General features: G+C 35.1%; 2 protein-coding genes across 4 annotated transcripts; one reads left to right on the forward strand and one right to left on the reverse strand.

Moving 5' to 3' along the window:
• The first annotated feature begins 15,525 nt into the window (after positions 1-15,525).
• Positions 15,526-18,788, forward strand: LOC120092951 (stress-associated endoplasmic reticulum protein 2-like). The gene is made up of 3 exons (XM_039051216.1): positions 15,526-15,721; positions 16,508-16,664; positions 18,448-18,788. The coding sequence occupies exons 1-3, from the start codon at positions 15,719-15,721 to the stop codon at positions 18,492-18,494; spliced, it is 207 nt and encodes a 68-aa protein (XP_038907144.1). The 5' UTR covers positions 15,526-15,718; the 3' UTR covers positions 18,495-18,788.
• Positions 18,789-19,389: 601 nt separating this feature from the next.
• Positions 19,390-23,684, reverse strand: LOC120092950 (F-box only protein 6). 3 transcript variants are annotated; one of them, XM_039051215.1, is made up of 2 exons: positions 23,438-23,556; positions 19,390-20,987 (listed from the first exon to the last, which is right to left on the reverse strand). In XM_039051215.1, the coding sequence occupies exon 2, from the start codon at positions 20,914-20,916 to the stop codon at positions 19,735-19,737; it is 1,182 nt and encodes a 393-aa protein (XP_038907143.1). In that variant the 5' UTR covers positions 20,917-20,987; positions 23,438-23,556; the 3' UTR covers positions 19,390-19,734. The 3 variants fall into 3 exon arrangements, with proteins under 3 accessions (XP_038907143.1, XP_038907142.1, XP_038907141.1); XM_039051214.1 differs by lacking the exon at positions 23,438-23,556 and adding an exon at positions 22,779-23,425 and having other exon boundaries at positions 19,390-20,971; XM_039051213.1 differs by having other exon boundaries at positions 19,443-20,971; positions 23,438-23,684.
• Positions 23,685-24,163: the final 479 nt, after the last annotated feature.

Genomic DNA, 24,163 nt, shown 5'->3' on the forward strand with positions numbered 1-24,163 from the left:
TTTTGCCCCTATAGTTACATCTAACTCCTTAAGTATAATCGATCCCTTTAATGAACAATCACTACTACAAAATCTACATTACTTGATACTTGTAATTTTGAATTACTTAACATTTCTTTGGAAAAAAGCTTCAAGTAATGACCTTTTAGAAAAGAAAATATCAAGTAAAAAAGTTAAAAAGCGGAGATTGACGGAATTTCTTGGATATTTTCGCGCGAACCATTACTTGACACGTTTTTCGTGTCAAGTATAAGAATCTCTTACTTTATATATTTTTTGTGTCAAGTAAAATATAAAAAATAATATTTTTTTTTAATCTTTACTTTTTGTTTCCCTCCCTCTCCCATTTTTATTTCTCTCTCAAATTTGGTTTTCCTCCTACTAAAAGTATCAAATAAAATATAAAAAATAATTAACTTATTATTTTAAACAAGTAAAGAATACTTCCCTCCTTCCTCATTTTTTTCTCTCGAACCCCCATCCCCCCTCCAAAACCCTCTCTTTGCAGCAGTTGACTTTCCATCTCCCTATCGCCGACAACCGTACAACCAACCTCTGTTCGTCAGCCTGGTGAGTGGTTTTTCGGCGAGGGGTTTTTCGATTCGAACATCGACTTTTTCGATTTGTAGCTGGTTGTTTCGATTTGAGCAGCGAGTTCGAACGATCTCGCCTTTCTCAATTCTCACTTCAATGGTAGTGCTTCAGTTTGGAGTTTTTCAGCTGGGACGATCTTACTTTTTTCTATTCTCACTTCGATAGTATAGTGCCCATTCCAATTTAGGGCGTGTTTTTAGTTCCGACATCCGAAATTTGTTGCTATTGTTGTCTGTTCATTTCTCCTTTCCTTTTTTTTCTTTGTTGCCATTCTCTTTGTTTCAGATTTTCTTTGCTTTGTCATTTTTTTTGTCTAAACTTTTTGTTGTTGTCAGGTTTTTGGTCTCAAATCGAGATGGATTTCTTAGGTTTGAGCTCTAAGGAGCCATTTGCTATGGTGAAATAGGAGATTAATAATGATGGAGCACAATATTTTTATTCTGGTAATCTTTCTTCTAATTTCATTTTTGTTTCATTGATTTTTCATTTCTTTCTTTAATTTATTGATACTTTGTTGTGGTTTAGTTGCTTTTATGTATGAAATCCTCTGTTTATGTCTAGTTGAATCTTTGTATTTGGATTTTTTTCTAATGAAGTTTTTTTTTTCTTGTTGAAAATGGGTTTTTGAAAATCAGAGTGAAATCTCACTTCTTTTTTTTTTTTTCATTATTATGTGGTGGCTGAATAGCTATTTGTGATATATTAGTTCAATTTTGTTGGATAAAAAAATCTTCTCTTAATTTCTGTTTGGCATCTCTTTTCTCTTTTTCTCTAAAGAAAATTGGGGATTTATTAGTTCAATTTTGTTGGATAAAAAAATCTTCTCTTAATTTCTGTTTGGCATTTTTTTCTCTTTTTCTCTAAAGAAAATTGGGGATTTTATTTGTTTTCCTTTTCTCAATTTGGAGCAATGAACTCTTGAAATAGCTGACCCTGGGAAGCGATGATTCGTGAACGACGACATACCTAGAGTGTTGGATCAACACCATCACGCAGCGGAATGGAACAGGATCCATAAACATTCTAATTCATAATTTTGGTTGAGAAGAAACATGCTAAAAATAAAGTATAATGGGTTTTATGAACATACCTTGGCTGAAACAATGAAATCTCCATTTCAAGCTGCAAAATCCTTCGAATCCTTGTGTAGACCACTACAAGATCTTCCCTACTATCCTCTTGGTGCTCTAGATTAAGTTGTAGGACTCAATATAAGCTGGAATCAAAGAAAATATGGAGAAAGCTCACTGAACAGAACCCATTGAAGAATACCTTCTTCATCCGAATTTTTCAGCAAAAATTCAGTCGGTTCCACATCTGTTTTTCACTCCAATCACTTCAATATATTACAGACTATCATGCAAAGAGATGTGTTGCATGATGCATGGGATACAGCTCATGCTTGGAGTAAATTAAGGAAGAGATAGTGAGTTTCTTGTAAGCTTCTTTGAAGATGAACTTTAAAAAACCCATTTTCAAGTTTTGTGTAATTTTCAATTTCCAAAATCCATTTTGATTTTAAAATCAGATTTTATTTCTAAAATAAAAATTTATTAATTTTACAAATTAATTTTCTAATAAAATTAGTAAATAATTATTTAAACAATTTAAATAATTTTAATTAATTTAATATCCAATTAAATAAAAATTTTTTATAATAAATTCATCTTCATATATTTAAATCATATTTAAATATATTTTCTCCAATTTCGTTTGATTCTAATTTGAACGTTTCAAATTAACTTATCACGCTACTCTAGAGCTAATCCATTTCCGAGCTAGTAGGGGGATTTCATGGACCTATAGATCATGGGCTCCAACAATCCAAGATTAATCGGATAAACTCATTAGACTGATCTAACCCCCATTCGTTAACTAATGGGTCACTCCACTAAAGCCTATTGTTGAACTCCCCTCACTGTAGACATATTATGTCCACTCGATATAACAATGATTAGTAAGTTAACCCTTCACAGGTTGTTCGTAATAACAGCTGGGTCAAATCTCTGTTTTACCCCTGAAATTACCTCTTGTTCTTTAAGTCTCCATTGATCCCCTAATGAACCATTTTTTTGTGATCCAATCACAAAACCGAGTCCCTCCCATGCCAAATGAGAGGGAGATATCCCTTGTTCAAGCCTCAGAATCAGCATTTAAGGGAACAACCTCTCTACTATCCCTAAAACGGGTAGGAGTGAATTCCCTCTTGCACTCTATGTCCCTAGCTATCTATCCAGTCCTACCCCTGAAATGGCAGTCATATTGAGCAAGCGTTGTTGAGCCAACCCTCACTTATGTGTTAGCTTTAGGGCTTCAATCAAACCAAGTATTTTGATGATAACAAACTCAGAGTTTTTGTACTAACATTTTCAGCGTTTCAGAGTTACTATTTTGTAGAGTTCGGAAAGACGATTCTAACACAATTTGAATCGTTCAAATTGGAGTTCAAACGAGAAAGTTATAAGCAAAAGAAGATTGGAGAGGAAATCCAATGTGGCAGTGACACTGGCACCTTGCTGACGTGGCATCCGACGTGGCACACAAACGGTCAATATTGATGATGTGGCGAATGACGTAGTGCTCCAACTGTCACTTTTTGCTGACGTGGCGACCGTGGACGAATGAGATAATGACAAGTGGCAGCTGATTTTTAAAGGATGAGAAATCGTTAATTGACATGCGGATCAATAGTATGGCGACACGTGACGCGGGTTAAGATTTTTCAGCCTTTTCAAATTTGATTTCTTTCCTAAATTATCATCCTTCAAATCCTTTTTATTCTCCAAATCTCAATAATTCCAATCTTTCAAAATTTCTTTTCAATTCCTCTCTTAATTACAAATCCTATCATTTTCTATTTTTATTCAATTTCCACACTTCATTTGCAATCATATCCAATGGCCAAAATTTATCCCCCTCGCCTATAAATTCAACTTGATTTTACTCTTCATTGACACACCAAAAAGCTATCAAGTCTTAAGCTCTCAATTCTCTCTACTCTCAAATTCTTGTCCTCCTTGCTCCTAAATTGGCCTAGAGTTATTTTTACGCAGTTTTTTTTTTAGTGCTTAACTTGTGTATTTAGCCTTCAAGAGGTAATATTGTGAGGTTTTCTTTAATTTTTGGGAATTGTATTAAGGTGTGGGTACACCTTGGGTTGTGAGAAAAAGAAATTGGTTTGATCCTGAACCAGTAAAAAGGATCTTGGTTTCTCTTTAGCCTAAGAAAAAGAGGAGCTGTGTGTCGGTTTGGTCCTCACCTGCAAGAGGATCACTTAGTGAAATACCCAAAGAAGAAGTCTTGGAAAAGGCAACTTGCCGAACCACTATATATTCTCGTGTTTTTCTCTTCCTCTCTCTCTTTTATTTCTGGTTTTCAATTTTTGCTTCTTATCTTAGTTATTTTTTTAATCTTTCTTAATTGCATGATTTAATTTTTTTAGTGTGTTATTTAAATTTATCCTTGATTAAATTGTCTTTAAATTTGAAGTTATCATAGCTTGCATGATTTAAGTGTTGTCTTGCATAAATTTTCTTTAACCAAATTAGTGGTTAACTTTATTGAGCATTGTTGAAGATAAAATTATTTTTTTTAAAATTGATAGTCAACCCTATTCACCCACCTCCCCCCTCTAGTGTTGCCTTAAATCCTACACTATGCAAATCTAAGGGCAATCCCAAATAAACAGGAGTTTCATAGTTAGCTCAGGATTAAGGTCAAGTTACCTAGGTATCACACTTTGAAATAGTTAGTCTTAAATAGTAAACATCGTTATAAAGCAAGAGTGACTTATTCGTGGTTCGATCTTGTACAAACTCTTTTGCACAAGGACACCCCCACTCCTCATGTCCAACATGAACGAATTAGGACCACTTCGTTTGTAGCACTTTAACAACTCCTGTAACAACTACAGAGTAGGCCGTATCCAATAGTTTACTAGAATAAGGTACCCAACCTTATCCATGTACTATAGATCATTTTGACTATTTACTCGAACCTGATCCACCTTTATGTCTCCACATAAAGTTCAAGTACTCATCCAATAGTCAAGGGACTTTTAGGTTTATTGGATTTCTATTCAAGCAATAGATCTATTCAATAACACCTTTATTGAATTATCAGAATAAGTTTCATTGTTTACATACCACGAATTTTAGGACATAAAACCCAACAAACTCCCACTTGGACTAAAACTCCAGTGGCAACTTATACATCTGATATATAAGAATGAGTTTATGAGTTTTATAGAGAAATACAATAAACTAGGGCATCCCATAGTCATCTTTTACCATTCGGTATCTCTATACCCGATATTTCTCCCATTTGTCCTAGATTATCTGGTATTCCTAGTCCTACTAGGTAATTCTCAAACACTTTAGCTGAGAGAATTATACATCCAGTTGGACTAGTGGTAACTTATACATCCGATATATAAGACTGAGTTTCTGAGTTTTATAGAGAAATACAATAAACTAGGGCATCCCATACCCATCTTTTACCATTCGGTATCTCTATACCCGATATTTCTCCCACTTGCCTTAGGTTATCTGGTATTCCTAGTCCTACTAGGTAATTCTCAAACACTTTAGCTGAAAGAATTATTGTAAATATTCTATACAATAGGCTTTTGATAAAACTATAAGGGGATTGCATTTTACTCTCAATAATGGCCAGGAAGCACACTTTCCTCCCACTACATTGAGGTACTCTCAACTCTTGGAGCAAGATGCATCTGACTTGTCTCAACAACTCTTTGTTAACAGTCAGATCTAGAAATCTTTAAACTTTCTATACTTTAATCTAGCCATTTAGATATCTGAATATCTACAAATGGCTTTTAACAATTTGATTCTTAACAGAGGTTGCTAGAACAAACATAATTTTTGAAAATGAACATTTCATTTATCCCAAAAATATACAATTTGTTATATACAAGTTTTAACAATTAAAAAACAAGTAGGAACTTCTCCTACTACATGAGTTGAGCAAATGGTCCCAGGGTCAAGTTAGCCTGGTTATCTTTTCTTTGTTCTCTTCTTGACAAGATACTGAGGGCAGTGTCTTCTCTAGTGCTCTTTATCGTTGCAATGGAAACATTTTCCTTTGCAGCGCTATCCTTGCCTTTCAATCTAGTAGGCTTCTTCTTCCTTTTCCCTTTACCTTTCTTCACAAGAATACTCCTACTCTTTGAAAAGGAAGCAACTTCCGGCTTGGAGGACATTCCTCACTTCTCAGCAGTAGTAACATTTACTTCTGGCACCAGACCCTTTGTTCTCAACATTGTCTGGTAAGCCTGTAGCTCACTCAGTAGAGTAGGCAAATTTTATTCATTAATGCATTCAAAATTTGCAGAAAACTCTTCAGAAGAGATTCTAGAATAAAACCAATATGACTTCTCTCGTTCATGACAACACCATTCACTTCTGCCATATTAAAGTGGACCATCATGTCTAGGACATGTTCACAAACATTGGTCCCCACTTTAATGCGTCTATTGTAAACGTGCTTAATGGCATCCCTCGCAGAGATTCCATAATCTTTTTGGCAGTACTCATATCCTCATGCTTCTTTTGTCAACACATCAAATAAGCTGGCGAGGATATAAGCACAGGCTATATCATTATCCTTGACCCATCTGTCATATACATCCCAAACATTTCGATTTGTTTTTAGAGCTAGGAATGGAAGGACAGTCCTCAGTTAAGACAAACTGCAAATTGTCTATCACAAGTATCGTGTTCAAATTTGATTTCTAATTCATATAATTATCGCCAATAAATTTATCTGACACCAACACTTGTATTATTGAACTTGTCATTCTAAAATTTAATATCCAATCAAGTTTTAGCAATTTTAATAATTTACCCAAGATTATTTTTTTGCAACGATACTACATCAAGACATTCTTGACTAAATACTACCTCCAGAATAACTCATATTCCGATAGTCATTTAGATACCGCTTTTGGTCAGACATTATTAATAATTAATAATTCTGTAAGTGTAGACTCGCCATTTTCGGACGTCAGAGGCCACTAATGACCAAAGAAATCCTATCAATTTCTGGAACTTAAGTTGTTCCAAATCCTATGTTACAACCCTCCGAGGGGATAGCCGTCGTTAAACGACTAGCAAAAGGCCGCTTAAAACTAACCAGCAGGTGCAACATAAGAATCTCACGGTCCAAACTAATAGAGAAGACCGCAGGATATGTTGACATATTTCCTTCACCCACTTACTATGAACTACTTCTTCCGTTCACCTTGGTATTAACTCATATAGCACTTTCCGAAGGGAGGTCACTTCCAGGGTGACACGAAGCGTCATATGAATCTCACAGTATGAACTATATGGAGACGTGGCAGTTGAAATCATACACTTAATCTCTTATCGAACAACTTCTCCTTCACCCGAATCTAAATTTAAGCTAAAAAATACTTTCCGAAGGGAAGTCACTTCCAGGGTCACACGAAGTACCGCTTAAATCCAGACTGTGAACTCTTAGGGATGCGAGAGCTAAGAATAACATATCGTGTAGGTTATTAATCTTCCGCTGAACTTTTCTAACAACTCTATCATATAGAAGTTATTCACTACCACTGAAGTGTTCTATTATTTGGGTAACCTTGTACTTAGGTTCTTTTCTAGCTAATTAAAAATAACCCTAAGTCTATTTGGTTTATCCATGTATAACTCTTATAAATGGACTCAAACCTATTATGTCTAGGTGATAAACCATTTTATTACCTCACATCGCTCACGGATACTTATAAAACTAGTTACCAACGCTCAATTATTTGGCCATAATCCCCAAGTAGAAGGTGTTTCGTAGACCGTCAACTTAAATACCCCCAACCTTCGATAGGATTATATACCGGTTGAGTTTGTAACCCTAGTTTTACAAGTTTAACGACCTATTTTAACTAATTAAAACAAGTGGTTAACCTACGTAAGCATGCAGTTGTTCTTTGTTATGGATTTTAAATGTCTAACCCAATTTTATAACAGCTTATAAAACTTTAGACATGCTAAACATCCATAACATACAGGCATTCAATATCTAATATAACACTTATATTAAATACAAGAAACCCTAACATGCATACTATATATCTGTCTCTTATACACATCTAGATGTGTATAAGAGACAGTCGCTTAGCTCCCGATCATAGGTAAACGATCGTGTAAGCGATCGCTCAGCGCCATCGCATAGCTCTTCACCTCATTGCTTAGCTCCTGATCATAGGTAAATGATCGTGTAAGCGATCGTTCAGCGCCATCGCATAGCTCTTCACCTCATCGCTTAGCTCTCACCGAAGCTACATGATCGTGTAATGCCATCGCATAGCAAAACAACGAATCGCTTAGCTCTAGAGGTAGACGATCGTCTAGCGCACAAAACCTAAACGATTAATGCCCGAAGCTACACGATCGTTTAACTTTTCCTTCATATCATCTAACGTATGAAGCTAAACCATCGTTTAGCTATTGAAGCTCAACGACGATATGAACAGAGGCTGGTCGTCTGGAATTTGCAACTCGGCCCCTTCGCTTGTTTCTTCGAATTACAACTTAATTTCAACTCTAATGACTCCAAATAAATTACAGACTCTTAAAAAGACATTAAAGCTCATCAAACAAAAGCCAATTACAAATTTAAACGAGAAATCAAAGAGAAATTAAAGGCCAAAACTCAGAAAATTATATCATTATAGCAATTTCATATTTTCATACAAAACACCCACCAAACCAGAATTAATCCGAATTGAATGCTTATAAGATGCTCTGATACCAATTGTTAGATCAACACCATCACGCAACGGAAGGGAACAGGATCCATAAGCATTCTAATTTATTAATTTTCGTGGAGAAGAAACATGCTAAAAATAGAGTATAATGGGTTTCATGTACATGCCTTGGCCGAACCAACAAAATCTCCATTTTCAGCTGCAAAGACCACCACAAGATCTTTCCTACTATCCTCTTGGTGCTCTAGATTGAGTTGTGGGACTCAAAATAAGTTGGAATCAAAGGGAATATGGAGAAAACTCACTGAACAGAACCCATTGAAGAATACCTTCTTCATCCGAATTTTTCAGCAAAAATTTAGTTGGTTCCACATCTGTTTTTCACTCCAATCTCTTCAATATACTATAGACTATCATACAAAGAGATGTGCTGCATGGAATACAACTCATGCTTAGAGTAAATCAAGGAAGAGATAGTGGGTTTCTTGTAAGCTACTTTGAAGATGAACTTTGAAAAACCCATTTTCAAGTTTTGTGTAATTTTCAATTTCCAAAATCCATTTTGATTTTAAAATCAGATTTTATTTCTAAAATCAAAATTTATTAATTTTACAAATTAATTTCATAAATACTTTTATAATTAATAAATAATTATTTAAACAATTCAAATAATTCTAATTAATTTAATATCCAATATTAAATTAATTTTTACAAAAATTCATCTTCATATATTTAAATCATATTTAAATATATCTTCTCCAATTCCGTTTGATTCTAATTTGAACGTTTCAAATTAACTTATCACGCTACTTTAGAGCTAATCCATTTTCGAGCTAGTAGGGGAACCTCATAGACCCTGTCTCTTATACACATCTAGATGTGTATAAGAGACAGGCTTAGCTCTCACCGAAGCTACACGATCGTGTAGTGCCATCGCATAGCAAAACAACGCATCGCTTAGCTCTAGAGGTAGAACAATCGTCTAGCGCCTGTCTCTTATACACATCTAGATGTGTATAATAGACAGTCGTAATAACGACTGGGTCAAATCTCTGTTTTACCCCCCGAAATTACCTCTTATTCCTTAAGTCCCCACTGATCCCCTAATGAACAATTGTTTTGTGATCCAATCACAAAACCGAGTCCCTCTCATGGCATGAGAGGGTGGGATCCCTTGTTCAAGTCCCAGAATCAGCACTTAAGGGAACAACCTTTCTACTATCCCTAAAACGGGTAGGAGTGAATTCCCTCTTGCACCATATGTCCCCAGCTATCTATCCAGTCTTACCCTTGAAATGGTAGTCATATTGAGTCAGCGTTGTTGAGCCAACCCTCACCTATGCAAATCTAAGGGAAATCCCAGATAAACAAGAGTTCATAGTTAGCTCAAGATTAAGGTCAAGTTATCTAGGTCATCACTTTGAAATAGTCAGTTTTAAACAGTAAACATCGTTATAAAGCAAGAGTGACTTATTTCGTGGTTCGATCTTGTACAAACTCTTTTGCACAAGGACACCCCCACTCCTCATGTCCAACATGAACGAATTAGGATCACTTCGTTTGTAGCACTTTACAACTCCTTGTAACAACTATAGAGTAGGCCGTATCCAATAGTATTACTAGAATAAGGTACCCAACCTTATCCATGTACTATAGATCATTTTCACTATTTACTCGAACCTAATCCACTTTTATGTCTCCATATAAAGTTCAAGTACTCATCTAATAGTCAAAGGACTTTTAGGTTTATTGGATTTCTATTCAAGTAATAGATTTATTCAATAAAACCTTTATTGAATTATCAGAATAAGCTTCATTGTTTACATACCACGAGTTTTAGGACATAAAACCCAACATACATATTCCATCATTGTACCTCTTTACACTTGCACAGTTGTTTATGGATACTTGGATAGGATAATTAGTGTTTAGGGAAATGCCTTTAGTGATTTGTTTTGGTTTTTTGTGTTTTTCTCAGCAGGGAGAGCATTCACACTTCAAAGTTATGTACATGCATGATCCGAAAAGGAAGGCCATACATTTGAGTTCCTAAAAAAGAATTATCACAAAGTGGTGTGCTTGTCCATAGATTTAATCCCACGCAACCGTAAGTTTGAAGAAGTATATTTGTTTCATTTCTACAGTGCTCCAATGCATAGATCCTCATCGATTTGAATTGACTATATTATTATTTTCTGGGTGCTCAATGTACAAAAGGTTCAACTAAATGCTATCAACAAGGTACTTTGGACATAAAGGTTTTCCTTTTACTACTACTAGAAGTTTGTCTTTTGGGTTCAATTTTATGAATGAATTGAGCAATTAAGAAAAGGTTTGGTGTCTTGAAAAGTATCATGTTCAATCTATTCCACCTTCTCTCAAAGACAAATGAATAGGAAAAATGTTGTGGAGGGTATTAGTTGATTTGCTCGTCCAAGTGTTTTAAATGATTTTGCTCTATTAATAACCAATTGCTTATAATTTTGGGTGATGGTGCTTTGTGGCTTTGATTTAGATTTTCTTTAAAATCTCTTTCCATTGTTACGAATTGGGGCTCCAATTCTCTGTCAATCTAGTTTATCTATTTAGATGTTTCATTTATGTAATGTGAGGTGAATAGAATATGTGTTGGAGTGCTCTAACTATCCTACAGTTATGATAGTCATAACTTAGTTATTGTTTATGTTTCCATGAGTTGTTATGATTTCTATTAGAGTTCGTTTTACTTCATGAGTTTCATTAACTTCTTGTTCAGTCTATTTCTTTTTATAATTTTTCCTAACACATGAAGCTTCTGTTTGAAGCTTGGATTCGTTTCAGACATATTCAGATGCTTTTCAGCTAGATCCCAAATTATTTTTGGTATGTTTTCCAAGTGAATTTGATGTTAAGTTTGTTTATGGTTTCCATTGAGTTGTATGTTTATATGTTTTTTGGTTTATATTTATATGTTTTGCAAAATTCTAGTTTTTTATGTTTCCTACTAAGTTTAGGAGAATCATTAACTTGTTGAGTTTATGTTGAATCGTTTATGTGTGCATGATTTTTCGTCGTTTTTGTATCTTAACACTTATTTATATATTTTGAAATTTGATATTATATTTTATTTTGCAGGTTGACTTACTTAAACATGGCTTGTCTGGCCCTTAGTTCTCGATCTTTAGACTTTAAAGCTCAATGTATAGATTAAATAATGTACTTTGTTCAGAGTTACTTATTAAACAATTTGTCACTTTTGTGTTTATTGAAAGTTGAGTTTTGTATACAAAAGCAATAGTTGAGATTTTATTTTGTGCATGTATATGTGAAAGAGAAATATTGTTGTAATATTGTTGAAAGCAGGTAACATGATCCATAGTATGTGTCTACGTATATGTTTAAGCTACAAGATAATCTTAGATTTTAGTTTATTGGTTTGTGGATTAATGCAACTAAGTGTCAAATAAAACATCACATATTATTAGATATTTGGTTGTAATTGTATTGTAAGATAAGCTATTCAACCTTATTCATCTACTATAAACTACGAGAATCGGCAACATTTCTTTGATTTTCTTTTTGGAGTGAAAATACTCTGTTAATAGAAGGCAGATGATCCATCAAAAGAATTTGTGCTCGAGTACTTGCATAAGTCTCATTAAGGCCCATCAAGAAGATCATCACATATTCAGATTCCAAGTAAGAAACTAAAGATTTTGCAGCACTGCAAGAACATTCATCAACAGGTATTAAATCAGAGAGGTCTTGATTTTAGTAAAATAAGCTTTGATCGGCAATGAACCTTGACGACGAAGTTGATAGACCTTAGGTCCATTTTATTGACGAAAATGCTCCTTCAATTCGTCCCAAACAACTTTTGTTGAACCAGTATATATTAAGCTTCCAGCAATTTCTTTAGAAATGAAATTAAGAATCCATGAGGTAACAATGTCATAGTTACACTGCCAGGCGGTAAGAAGACTTCCCTTTGGTTTCGGTATTTCAGCATCAATGAAACCTAATTTGTTCTTACCAGAAAGAGAAATTAGCATAACCTTGCTTCACGAGATATAATTGCTTGCACAGACTAGCACTTGTGTGACTAAAACAGTCGTAGGCGCCATGGAGTGATGCAACACATAAGGATCAAGTTGTGCTTCAATGGCTACTGAATCCATGGAAGAAAAAGAAGTCGAAGACTGTGTAGACATCTCTCACAAAGAGTAAAATTGCAAGAAATCGCAAAGGGGAATTCTAAAAGAAAATGCATGTAAAAATTTTGCTCTGATATCATTATATGCATATAGTAGGAGATGAATCCAGTTTTATTTAAATCACAATAAAACTGAATACATTTACACTATCTCACTCATAACTACTAATTTGAATACAAGGGGGGATAACAGAAAATCCTAGAACAAAGAAAATCTACAACAAACTAAACTTGATGCTAATTTAGTTACAACAACTTTTAATAATTCCATCAAGTTAATTGAAAGTACGTTAATTAATATTTGTTTTTTTTTTTCTTTCTAATGCTTATGCATGTTAAAATTCTTCCGAGGGTGAGACTAGAACTCGTGAGGAATTGGCAGACCAGTTATGGAACTTAACAAACCGATAGTAGAAAATGATGACGTTTAAAGAATGTCACTAACAACAGTTAGAGGTCTAATAGGACAATTAAACCACCACAAATGTATTACATGCTTATTACGTATTATCAACTACTATAGGTGAACTTGAATGTTATGATCAAACAGTTCAACTAGAAGATTTTGTCAAATGGGAGATGTCTGTAATGAATGAGATCGATTCTCTCATGACGAATGATAGTGCTCTTTAGAAAGACGATATATAACGGTGATATCTAACCTGACAACTAGTTGAGTTACCATGAGATAAGAAAGTCTTGGATAAAAAATGGGTTTACAAAATTAAGAAAGGATCTGAACCCTGTGGAAGCAAAAGTTACAAAGCAATGCTTGTAGTTAAAGGCTTTTAACATAAAGAAAGTATTGATGTTAATGAAATATTTTCTATTGTAATTAATTAACTAATATTAAAAGAGGAAAAATAAAGAAATAAGATGGTATTAACAATCTATGTGGAACTACCCACGGGCCAGACACTGGATGTATGCTAGCATGATGGATGAATTTTATGGTAGAATGACAATATGATGAACTGATAGTTTAGTATAACCGATGTATGTTCTTGCTTGAGGAACTGAAAGATATATTTGTGCACATAGATACTTGAATGCTAGCATGAGATGATATTTGATTTCATGAAGTTGTATGTGATCTGTGGATATTGAGGCATGTATGTATGTTGTAGAGCTATGATGTTGAGGTATATATGTATGTCATAGAACCATATTGTGATAATTATGGTGTCGAGCCTATGACAGTGATTTTATCGATTAGTTAGAATGCCCACTAGGTTTGTGTTTCCTTCAGGATTCACCAGATATTGTGTTTCCTTCGAGATTCACCAGATATTGTGTTTCCTTCGGGATTCACCAGTTATTGTGTCTCCTTCGAGATCCACCAGTTTGTGTTTCTTTCGGGATTCACCCAGTTTGTGTTTCCTTCGGGATTCACCAGATATTGTGTTTCTTTCGGGATTCACCAGTTTGTGTTTTCTTCGGGATTCACCAAAGGTAGTGGGCATATTTAGCTACAGTAGGATGGAACTCAGTTTTTCATGTATGTATGTGTCCCATGAGGACTAGGACAGTTTATATGTTCCACCAGAGATAGGCATCTAGAGAACATAGATGTCTAACCTGACCCCAGTAGTGGGGTTCCTTACTGAGTATTTTATAATCATTCTTTCTTATGTTGTTGTTTCAGGTAAAGGTAGAGATGCACCGTCGACGGACAAGCGGAATTCGTGATCGAGCCACTGGGACTAGTTTTATGCTTCCGCTCATGAGATTTAGATTTCTTTTCATGTTTTTCTTAACTTTCAGTTTTGATGTTTAAAACTTACTATTAAGAATCGTTTTCAGACTTATTTATTATCATTTATGATTTATGGGTATCCTACTATTGTTTTTAATGTTTGAATTTAATGAAAGTCTTTTTAACTTACCTTATTTAATTAGCATTTATTTCACTATAACAATGTGTCGTTTTAAGTTTCATGCATGCATGTATTTAGTAACGGCCTAACTTAAGTTCTAGGGGGCCGGGTCGTTACATAGGAGGTCTAATAGGACTATTAAACCACCACAAATGTATTACATGCTTATTACATATTATCAACTACTATAGGTGAACTTGAATGTTATGATCAAGCTGTTCAACTAGAAGATTTTGTCAAGTGGGAGATGATTGTAATGAATGAGATCGATTCTCTCATGACGAATGGTAGTGCTCTTTAGAAAGACGATATATAACGGTGATATGTAACATGACAACCAGTTGAGTTACCATGAGATAAGAAAGTCTTGGATAAAAAATGGGTTTACAGAATTAAGAAAGGAACTAAACCCTATGGTAGCAAAAGTTACAAAGCAATGCTTGTAGTTAAAGGTTTTTAACAGAAAGAAAGTATTGATGTTAATGAAATATTTTCTATTGTAATTAATTAACTAATATTAAAAGAGGAAAAACAACGAAATAAGATGGTATTAACAATCTGTGTATATAACAGTAAGAGTATTTTTAAACTATTTTTTAAGTTAACAGAGTTTTTTTAAAGCTTTTGAAAGTTCATAAATATTTTTGACATAATCAATGATGATTTTCATCTAATTTTAATTTTAAAAATGACATATATCAACTTAAATCTTAAATTTTAAGAATTGTATTAATTTGAACCCTAAACTAATAATTGTATCAATTTAAACTCTCAAGTTTGGGACTACTATCAATCTAAACCCAAACTACTAATTATATGAATTTAAACTAAAAAATTTTCGTTCAAATAAAATATAATTGAGGATTTAAATTGATAAATTTATGAAACTTTAAGAATTAAATTGATATACTTTTCCGGATTTAAATAGACACAATTACTCATTTGGAGTTTTTAAAATGATACAACCTCAATGTTATAGGTTTAGATTGATATGGGCTAAAAACGCAACATCCGGGTGTTTACCGATCCAATAGAAAAGAGCCACGTATGACGTAAAACGTGGCGGCGCCCAATATTAGTCTGACGGTGACGCAAAATATGGGAACCGTATCAATGCCAGCCATTAAGCCGGACCATTTAAACCCCAAAATTGCAAACCGAAGGATCAGGTCAATATTCAATTTTAGATCAGAGTGGTGACCGGAGAGAAAACTCGCCGGCTGGCCAGGAGGAGGATCGATTCACTGCAATTCTTCTAATCTCTCCAGCTTCTATCGTGTCTCCGGCTACCCAATTTCTGCCAAAATCATGGTAATTTTCCTTCCTATTTGGTTTCCCTCTCAGATTGTAATTGCGATGGATTATTGTTCTAGCTTCTGGATCTCCGATTCGTGTAATCTGTCATTCATCCTGAGTTGGATCTTGGAATTATCTAGATTAGCATTTGTTGTTGTTGACTGTGATCATTTTTCTGTTTTTCTGTTCTGTTTCGCCTTTATAGGGCTTTTTTTTTTTTGACTTTTCGCTAATGGCTGTCGATTGCATCTCATTGCGAAATTGAGTGGTTAAAATGTTTGTATCTTGGTCTTTTAGACATTGTATTACGTGGGTAATTTGGATTTGCCCAAGTCTCTTGATTTGAAACGGTCTTTAGTTAGCCTAAATCTCTTGATGAAACCTACCTGAGAAGATTGGGCAAAACGTTGTTTACTAGCGGGAACATTTGTGATAGTGAAGAGAAATACTGGGCATTCAAATGGTTGAATATTGTTTCCTTGTTTGAATTTAAGTTTTGTGAAAATGAACTTTTAGCAAAAGAAAAATTGGAAATAAGTACTCTCGCTTGGCCGCTAATCTAAGTTGAGGGTTACTTTCCCAAGTCTCACATTTTAAATTTAGATCATGTTAACTTGAGGTTTTTTGTTGGAATATGGTAAGGGCATTATTTTTAATGGAAAAAATTTTGAGCTTTTGTGACGATTTCATTTGGTTTTGAATTGTTAGTGTTACTGAAATGACTATATAATAAATTTTGATATCTTGAGCTGCCTTTCTGAACTATACTCGGTGAACTTAACCTTCTACTTTTGTTTGAAGACAACATCAAGGCGTCTTGCAGACCGGAAGGTGGGGAGGTTTGAGAGGAATATCACAAAGAGAGGAGCTGTTCCAGATACGTCCATTAAGAAGGGGAAGGAGTATCCCGTTGGGCCTCTGCTGCTTGGATTCTTCATATTTGTTGTCATTGGATCATGTACGACTAATCCTTTGTAGTATCTATCATTTCAGTTTTTGGTTCATCTGATAAATAATTGTTGTGGCTAACCAAATATACGAGCCTTAGTTATAGGTGTAGGGTGGAGCCAAGGACACAAGATAGTATATAATCCTTGAGTTTTTGGGTCAGCTTACATGCATCTCTCGACTATTTTCATGGGAAAACCCACCTGACCTTGCAACATTTGGGTGAAACTCGTGAGATATTAATTCTTAGATAGATGACCACTAAGAATTGAACTCATCCCCTCTTAGCCATTTATCTAATGAAACAACAACTTTCATTAAGAAAAAAAATGAAAGAATACATGAGCATACAAAAACCAAGCCCACAAAAAAAGGGACCTCCCTCTATAAGAATGGAGCTTCCCTCTTAGTCATTTATCAAACTCAATGCCTTACTTGCCACCGAGTCAACCCACAAGGGTTAAAAAATTGAAAGATCTCTTGTATAATTAGTATTGAATCTTAGATATTAAATCTTTAATAGGTAACCACTTTGAATTGAACTCATCCCCTCTCAGCCATTTATCAAACTCAATGCCCTTTATGCCACTGGGCCAACCCATGATGGTTAAAACGGAAAGATCTCTTATATATAATTAGTATATATGTAGGTTCTTTTTTTTTTTAGTACATTCAGCATCGAAGGGGAGTACATGCTAATTACGGCTGAGTTATGCTCACGTTGGCTTGGCATATACAAAGTTAAAACTTTATCCTCACCCAATCAATTTATTGATGGTGCATTCAGTAAGCTTTTTCGGTATTCATCTCTAGAGCCGATTAGATGCTTCAATCATTCCTTCATATCCCGTTCTCTTGTTTTTTTTTTTTTTTTCATGTATATATTTTGAGTACACAGCTCTATTATTTTATTAGTATTCACCAAAGAGGGTGGTCTCCCTGGGACCTTATTCTGTCCAAACTCTCATAGCATTCATCTTTCTTCCTTCTCTTCCCTTCTCTTCTGCACTTGTTACTTTTAAGTAAAATCCTCTTCCTCCTTAGCTTAGTTTCCTGGTCCTGGGATGTGATTTTGCTCCAATTCTATCAAAGATATTGTGCTTCTTCCAGGGAATTCTACTATGCCCTATATCTGAGGGAGATTTTCTTGATTACCAAATGCACTAGGGATAGGTTTTCTTGACTACAGAAGGTTATATTTGTTTTAACTCAGGACAGAATTTATTCATCTTGTCTTGCAAGGTGTAGATACCTTGGTTGATCCTTCACTTACGCTTTACATGGTTTTACATCATCACCCTAGAACAACCTTCATTGCTTGTTTTACTATGGCTATACGCTGTAAACAATAATCACTGAATATCAATTTGAATATCTTGTTATGATACAACCTAGCTAGAAAACTCGAGAACAATAGGGAAAACACAATAAAAGATAGAAATGTATATAGTAAGACCAACAGAAACTACAATATATCATTCGAGAGGGCTGCTCACTCCAGTTTCCCACCATGGAAATTCTTACCAAAATGATCCATTCCTTCTAAAGTCTCTAGCACACTATATTTATAACCGAAGTCACCCCTAACTAATTACCTGTATGCCCTTACTATTATCATACTAATAATCCTAATATATCTCTCTAATTAGGACTCTCACTTTTCTCTCTAAATGAAGTTGCTCAGGGTTTCGACATCATGTTGGTCCACGATTCTAAAAACGATTGAATTTGCTGTATTAGTCTCTATTGTATTCAGAGTATCATATTGTTTCTGATCTTTGTTCATTCAACAGCTCTCTTCCAGATAATCAGGACAGCAACAGGCGGAGGCATGGCTTGATGTGATGCTCTGGTTTTGAGATGGTGTTACAGTTTGATGTTTTCCTCCCTTTCTTAGGCTGTAGGATGAACACAAAGGAAAAGTCTATTTTTTATTTTTTTTAAGATAGGAATTGATTCCGCAAGATTTCAAGAATTTTGATAATGGAATGGTGACAGTTCTCCATTTTCTACTTTAAAAGTGGAAAAAGTTACGAATCAGTTGGGTTAAAGTGTATGTATTTGATCAAGAGGTTAAGGGTTTGGAATTTCTCCCCTTTACTGGTTGAACTGAAAGAAAGAGGTTTGGTTAATACTGTTGGTTGTTTTTTTCAAAAATGGAAGTATTATTCATTAAAACTTGAATGATCGATTAAAGGCAAAAGTACAATATAGAAAATTAAGAAAGAAAAATGCTTTTGTTTGTAAAAGTACATTCTAAACGTTTTAAAATCATCACAGATTCACCATTTCTTTTTACTTGGTGCATTTTTTTTTAACAACTTTTAAAATTAAAATTAATTATATTACTATCTTTCTTATATATGTATTTCTTTTAAAGCTTGGTGGATGAGACATTGGGATTTTTTAACTAAAAATGAAGAAAAGAATGCTTTCTAATGAGGACTGGATATATATGCATGCGATACAAGTTAAATATCAGGTCAATATAGTTACGGACTTGGCCTCAAAATTAAAAGGTCATGTTCAACAACGTTACATAATTAAGTACATGGACTATTGACCTAGTGTTTCCTTATTAACCTTTTTTCTAAACTCAAAACGTGTAGGATTTTAAGTCAAAAGTCATCTTAACTCCTTGAAAGAATCGCTGTAAAGCTAAACCCTATTTTTCAACAAAGAGACCCAAAAATGGAGACTTTGTCATCATCCATCCGAAATAATTGACCCAAAAGTAGGAACTTATGCAGTTTCTGTTTAGAAATAAAGGTGAGAAAACAGACAATAGTTTGTTTTGGAAGCAAATATATTATACAATTCTGGGCACAGAGAGGAAATTCTTAAATTTGTCTTTTTGACATTTTAAGTTATTTTGTACACAGGCTTTTACACCAGAACCACAAAGTCTAATTTGGGAAAAATCTAACTTAACTGATCAAAATACAAAACTACAAGATGAAGAAAATCAGCAGCAAAAAAGGCTTGCGTGGAACGAAATAAAGCTTACAAGTTAACAAGCTTTTTCCAATGAGAGAACTCCTCACCTCGAACATTGTCTGCATAGCCAACCAGAAGCAAAGTCAAGCCACAGCAGTCGGGCAAGGGTAAAATGCAGTGCCTGATGTTATCCATTGTCGCTTCCTCCCGCGAGGCACCCCAGGAACTTTCGACCATTCCTTGCTCGTCACATCGTACGTAACCAATCTGTTTGTTTGCCTTGATCTCAAGGACAGCATGAGCAACCCTTTGTTTCCCAAGCAATTCATTCTAACGTGCTTTCCATAAAACTCCAAGCACCATATGTTTGGCATTCTGTCAACCTCCTTCCATAAGAGAGTCATCTTCTGCAGCTCCCATATGCACACGCACGTGGCTGCGTTTTTTGTCAACAACCCCACGAGCATGATCCGGCCCCCATACTCTGCAAGCGTATGGTCTGTCAGATGTAGCGGGGCGGGAACTATAAACTGCTTCCAAACCCCAGTGACCATGTTGTAGGACACAATCCCTTCGGGGTCTGAACGCATGAAGTAAAGTGTGCTGTCAATGGAGACAGCTTGTGAGCGGAAATTCAGGGATAATGGAAGCTTAATACTAGAAGGCATGCGCCCGGGGTGAATCCAGGAGTTTTTAACAGAGTCATAAATCTCATACTCTCCATCACAGCCCAGACATAAGATATTGTAGCCCCCACTGGTCGAACTACCATTTAGAGTCATCCCTACCGCAACACGAGACCACACTTCAACTGATCTAGCTGGCAACTCTTTAAGAGATTGAGTTAGAGGATTGCATACATAGAAGTTCCTATGACTGAAATCAAGCAAACACACAAGACCTCCAGCAGAAGCAACTGGCAGGACAAGTGATTTAATAGGCTGAGATGAAATGGATGGATGGTGCCATTTTTTCAAAGAAGGGTCATATATGGCTCCTGAACTAACCATGTCGTGAGTAATGGTGTAGAACCAAGGGGTGGTTTGTGGAACTTGAGCACAGTAAAAAGAGAAACTTTCAGAGTTTAGCAGTGAGTTCCATTTTTGGCAAACAGCACGAAAGCGGAAGAATGTAGCAATGGGAAGTCTCGCAATGACAGCTTCAAAAAGGTCCTCTGGGAAATCTTTCCAGATTTCTTCCATCACCTCAGTTGTTGCGGCTGATCCAGACAATTTTCCTCGGTTTCGCTCCTTTCTTGGTTTTTTTACAGGTGGAAGCATGCAAGCTTCTGTCATCTTACAATTTTCTGATCTACCAGCCACCATTACAAGACCGTAATAATCATCTGCAGAGTTGTCATCAATATCTTTGAAGCACCACCTGTGCAAAAGTCGAACTGAAGATGGTCATAAACTACTCCAGACAAGGATCCCAACAACCATCATATGATCACATAAAATATGACAAGTTTAAAGAGAATCCAAAAACACAAAAGCGAGAAAAGCTCGAACTTTCTATAAACTGAAAGACACTTCAAAATCATAACCTTCTAATGTTAATTTGTTTCTTGACGATCTTATTCTTATAATTTCAAAGATAAAGCATTTTCACTGCAATTGACAAGGCAGTCAACTTCCAAGCATCGGTTATAACTCAATTGTTGCATTACAAAATATCTACCCTAATATGATTAAGACCACATAAAAAGCACGTTATTTAAACGAGTAGAACTCCCAGCCCTAATGAATTTACAGATACACACATTTAACTGTTGAAACACAAAGAAGCTATCCAAGTAATTGAGCAATTTTACTCATCTGCATTTTTAAAATTTAGTCCAATCTCACAAAAAGAGACAAAAATTGAGCCAAGCTCAAGCAAATGCAGTGATTTGTGCAAGTTGGGAGGACTACGAGCAATTTTAGGAAAACCCGACTTAATAGAAGTGTCCTAGATCTTAAAACCACACTTTTAGACACCGCTTGCCTGTATGGAGCTTTCATTTTGATGAAGAGCCAAGGCAAATGACAGGAAAATGATAATGATGAAGAGCCTTTATTTACAAAAGAAGGCACATTAGCAAGATATGTCATCCTGCTCCATATCTCATTCGTATGGATACTTCAAATGTATTATATATACATAACACAATGAAAAAAAAATCTGGATAAGAAACGATTTAATTGATTAAATGAAATATCCAAAGAGTTTCAAAATAATTATAAAAAGAAGATATAAATCACAACACATTAATGAGAAAAAGATCCAAAATAATTCAAAAATCTATTTATGGAAAACAACAATCATCATAAGAATCTCTGTTGACTACTCGGGAGAAAGAAGCTCAAAGCAAAGGCAGAACTAAAAGAGGAAAAGACTAACCGCTAAATGCAACAATGTATGGCCTACTTTCTTGATGAATTGAACATAAAATAAATAGCAAACTAATGGTTTCAAGACACTAAAAAACAAAAAAAACCAAAAAATACCATGTCAGATAAATGATACAGGCATCATGAATAAATTCTCAACATATGCATTTTCAATTAGTCTACAAGTTTTCTTAGCTACAACATCTTAGACCCTGATTCAGGAAGCTTTGCAACAGAGCAATTGATTGAGTTCAGCAACCTCTATTCAAAATAATCCCGCTGCAGCTCGTACAATTTTTCAACCTAGGGTCGATATATTACCACGTAACCAGTAGATATAACCAATTCATGTTTCGCAATTCTGTAACTATGTCTCTAAACAACTTGGGTCTTACTACTGCACCTCCTCCCAGTTTGTCATGCCATTTTTAGCCGTGATGATATACAATTTCACCCAGCACCAATCATCTGGGCCATCTCCCTTCTAAAAGTCATTGAAATCACTAATGCAGACTAACCTAAGCAATATATAGTATGTATTTTACCATGGAGTATGTAATGATCTGCCCCACAGTGATTCCAGTTTGATTACTGTAGACAATTGATCCCCTACTCACTCAAGGAGGGTCGACTCAGTCACTACATTTTTTGGTGTTTTTTACTAAGCCACCAATAAGTACAAATATAGAAAATACATTAGGTTTATTTATGCCAAGTATAAAATAAATCCCAATTCAAGTAATGAAACATGATACATGAATGAAACCATCAAATCAATAAATTGAAATTAGGTGGTTACATGTTGATTACTAAACCTTCTAGATTTTCATTGAGCACGGTTCTGACTTCTTGGATTCCTTCAACTTTTTTAAGACCCTGCCTTTCTCTCGGTCCTTTTCTCCTCTTCTTAAAATGGGGCTATCCGTAACATATCCAAAGTTACCATTCTCCTTTCCAATACGAGTCAGTTATCAACAAAACCAGCGAAGTTGAAGGAAACAGTAGAGATTATGCAATCACACATTAGACATTGCAACAAAACGCGTAGGGTAACCATAATCAAATCACAAATTAAAACAATCCAAACTCGTAAATAAAGGAAACCAAATTCCAATCCCAATTCAAACTCAACACACTCACAAGCGATCCCCGATTCCTCAATAAACACTTCCAAAACCCAAATTCGAAAGAAAATCTCACCGAAATCGAAATTCCATTACGCCAACAGAGACAATAACCAAAACTTACAGCACACAGCTGAGAAACACAAACAAACAAAAAAAGAAAACGAGAAAGCAACACATAAGCAAAAGCGCCAACAGCTAAATCACACGAATTAAACACATCCAACAAAATACCTACTAAAAACATCAGTAGAAGCAGCTAAACATCGCATTTAGGAAAGCGATAGTAGAGATATAAAGAAGGAGAGAGATCGGAGGAAGATGAAAAGGCGTAAGATATAGATGGAAACCTCTGGCGAGATGAAGCTAGGGTGAGAGGCAGTTGCTGCGGCGGTTGCGGCGGCGGTGGCGGCGGTGGCGGAGGAGGATGAGAATGGTAGAATTGCAAGAACTCTTGAAGCTGACCGATGAGCTGCCTAAGCATGGCCAGGCCTTCCATGCCCAGAGAGCTCCCCTCTCTCCTTCTCTCTCTCTCTTCCCTTTCTTCCTATCTTTCTCTCTCTTCTTTCTTACTTCTTTCTCTCTCTCTAAATTAACCTCTTTTTTCCTTTTCTTTTTCTTCTGTATTTGATCCACGAATCATGTATTGCCACGTCATCCGGTCCCATGAATTTCTTATGAATGTAATGAACCCGCACACGCATCTTTCATTTCCCCCCCCCAACTAAAATCATTTCATTTATTTATATCTTTTTTTTTTTCTCTCCATGCCTTTTTTATTTTCTTTCTTCCTATTTTACCCTTCTCCTTTTCTTCTTCTTCTTACTCTGCGGTTCGGTTTAACCTAACCGTTTTTATTTTTCTTTTTCAGCATTATTATGAAATTAATTAGAACCGACTTTTTTTTAATTCAATTCTTTATTTTATTTTTTTTACAGTTACAGTGAATATTGGTTTGCTGATCTTTTTTTAAACCCTCTTCCTCTAAATAGTCAAAATTTTGAAAACAATTTGTTTTACATTTTTAGTATCTTTAAATTAAAAATTTTAAAATACAACATTACATTGAATAAGTT

This window comes from Benincasa hispida, chromosome 12, assembly GCF_009727055.1.
Source record: "Benincasa hispida cultivar B227 chromosome 12, ASM972705v1, whole genome shotgun sequence".
NCBI classification, from domain to species: Eukaryota; Viridiplantae; Streptophyta; class Magnoliopsida; order Cucurbitales; family Cucurbitaceae; genus Benincasa; species Benincasa hispida.

Bases quoted from the DNA above. Each gene is read 5' to 3' on its own strand.
- LOC120092951 (XM_039051216.1), top strand. The intron at 16,665-18,447 runs GTACGACTAATC...TTCATTCAACAG, and splicing joins ATTTGTTGTCATTGGATCAT to CTCTCTTCCAGATAATCAGG.
- LOC120092950 (XM_039051213.1), bottom strand. From the start codon at position 23,586: ATGGAAGGCCTGGCCATGCTTAGGCAGCTCATCGGTCAGCTTCAAGAG. The intron at 20,972-23,437 runs GTTTCCATCTAT...ACTTTTGCACAG, and splicing joins CTAGCTTCATCTCGCCAGAG to GTGGTGCTTCAAAGATATTG.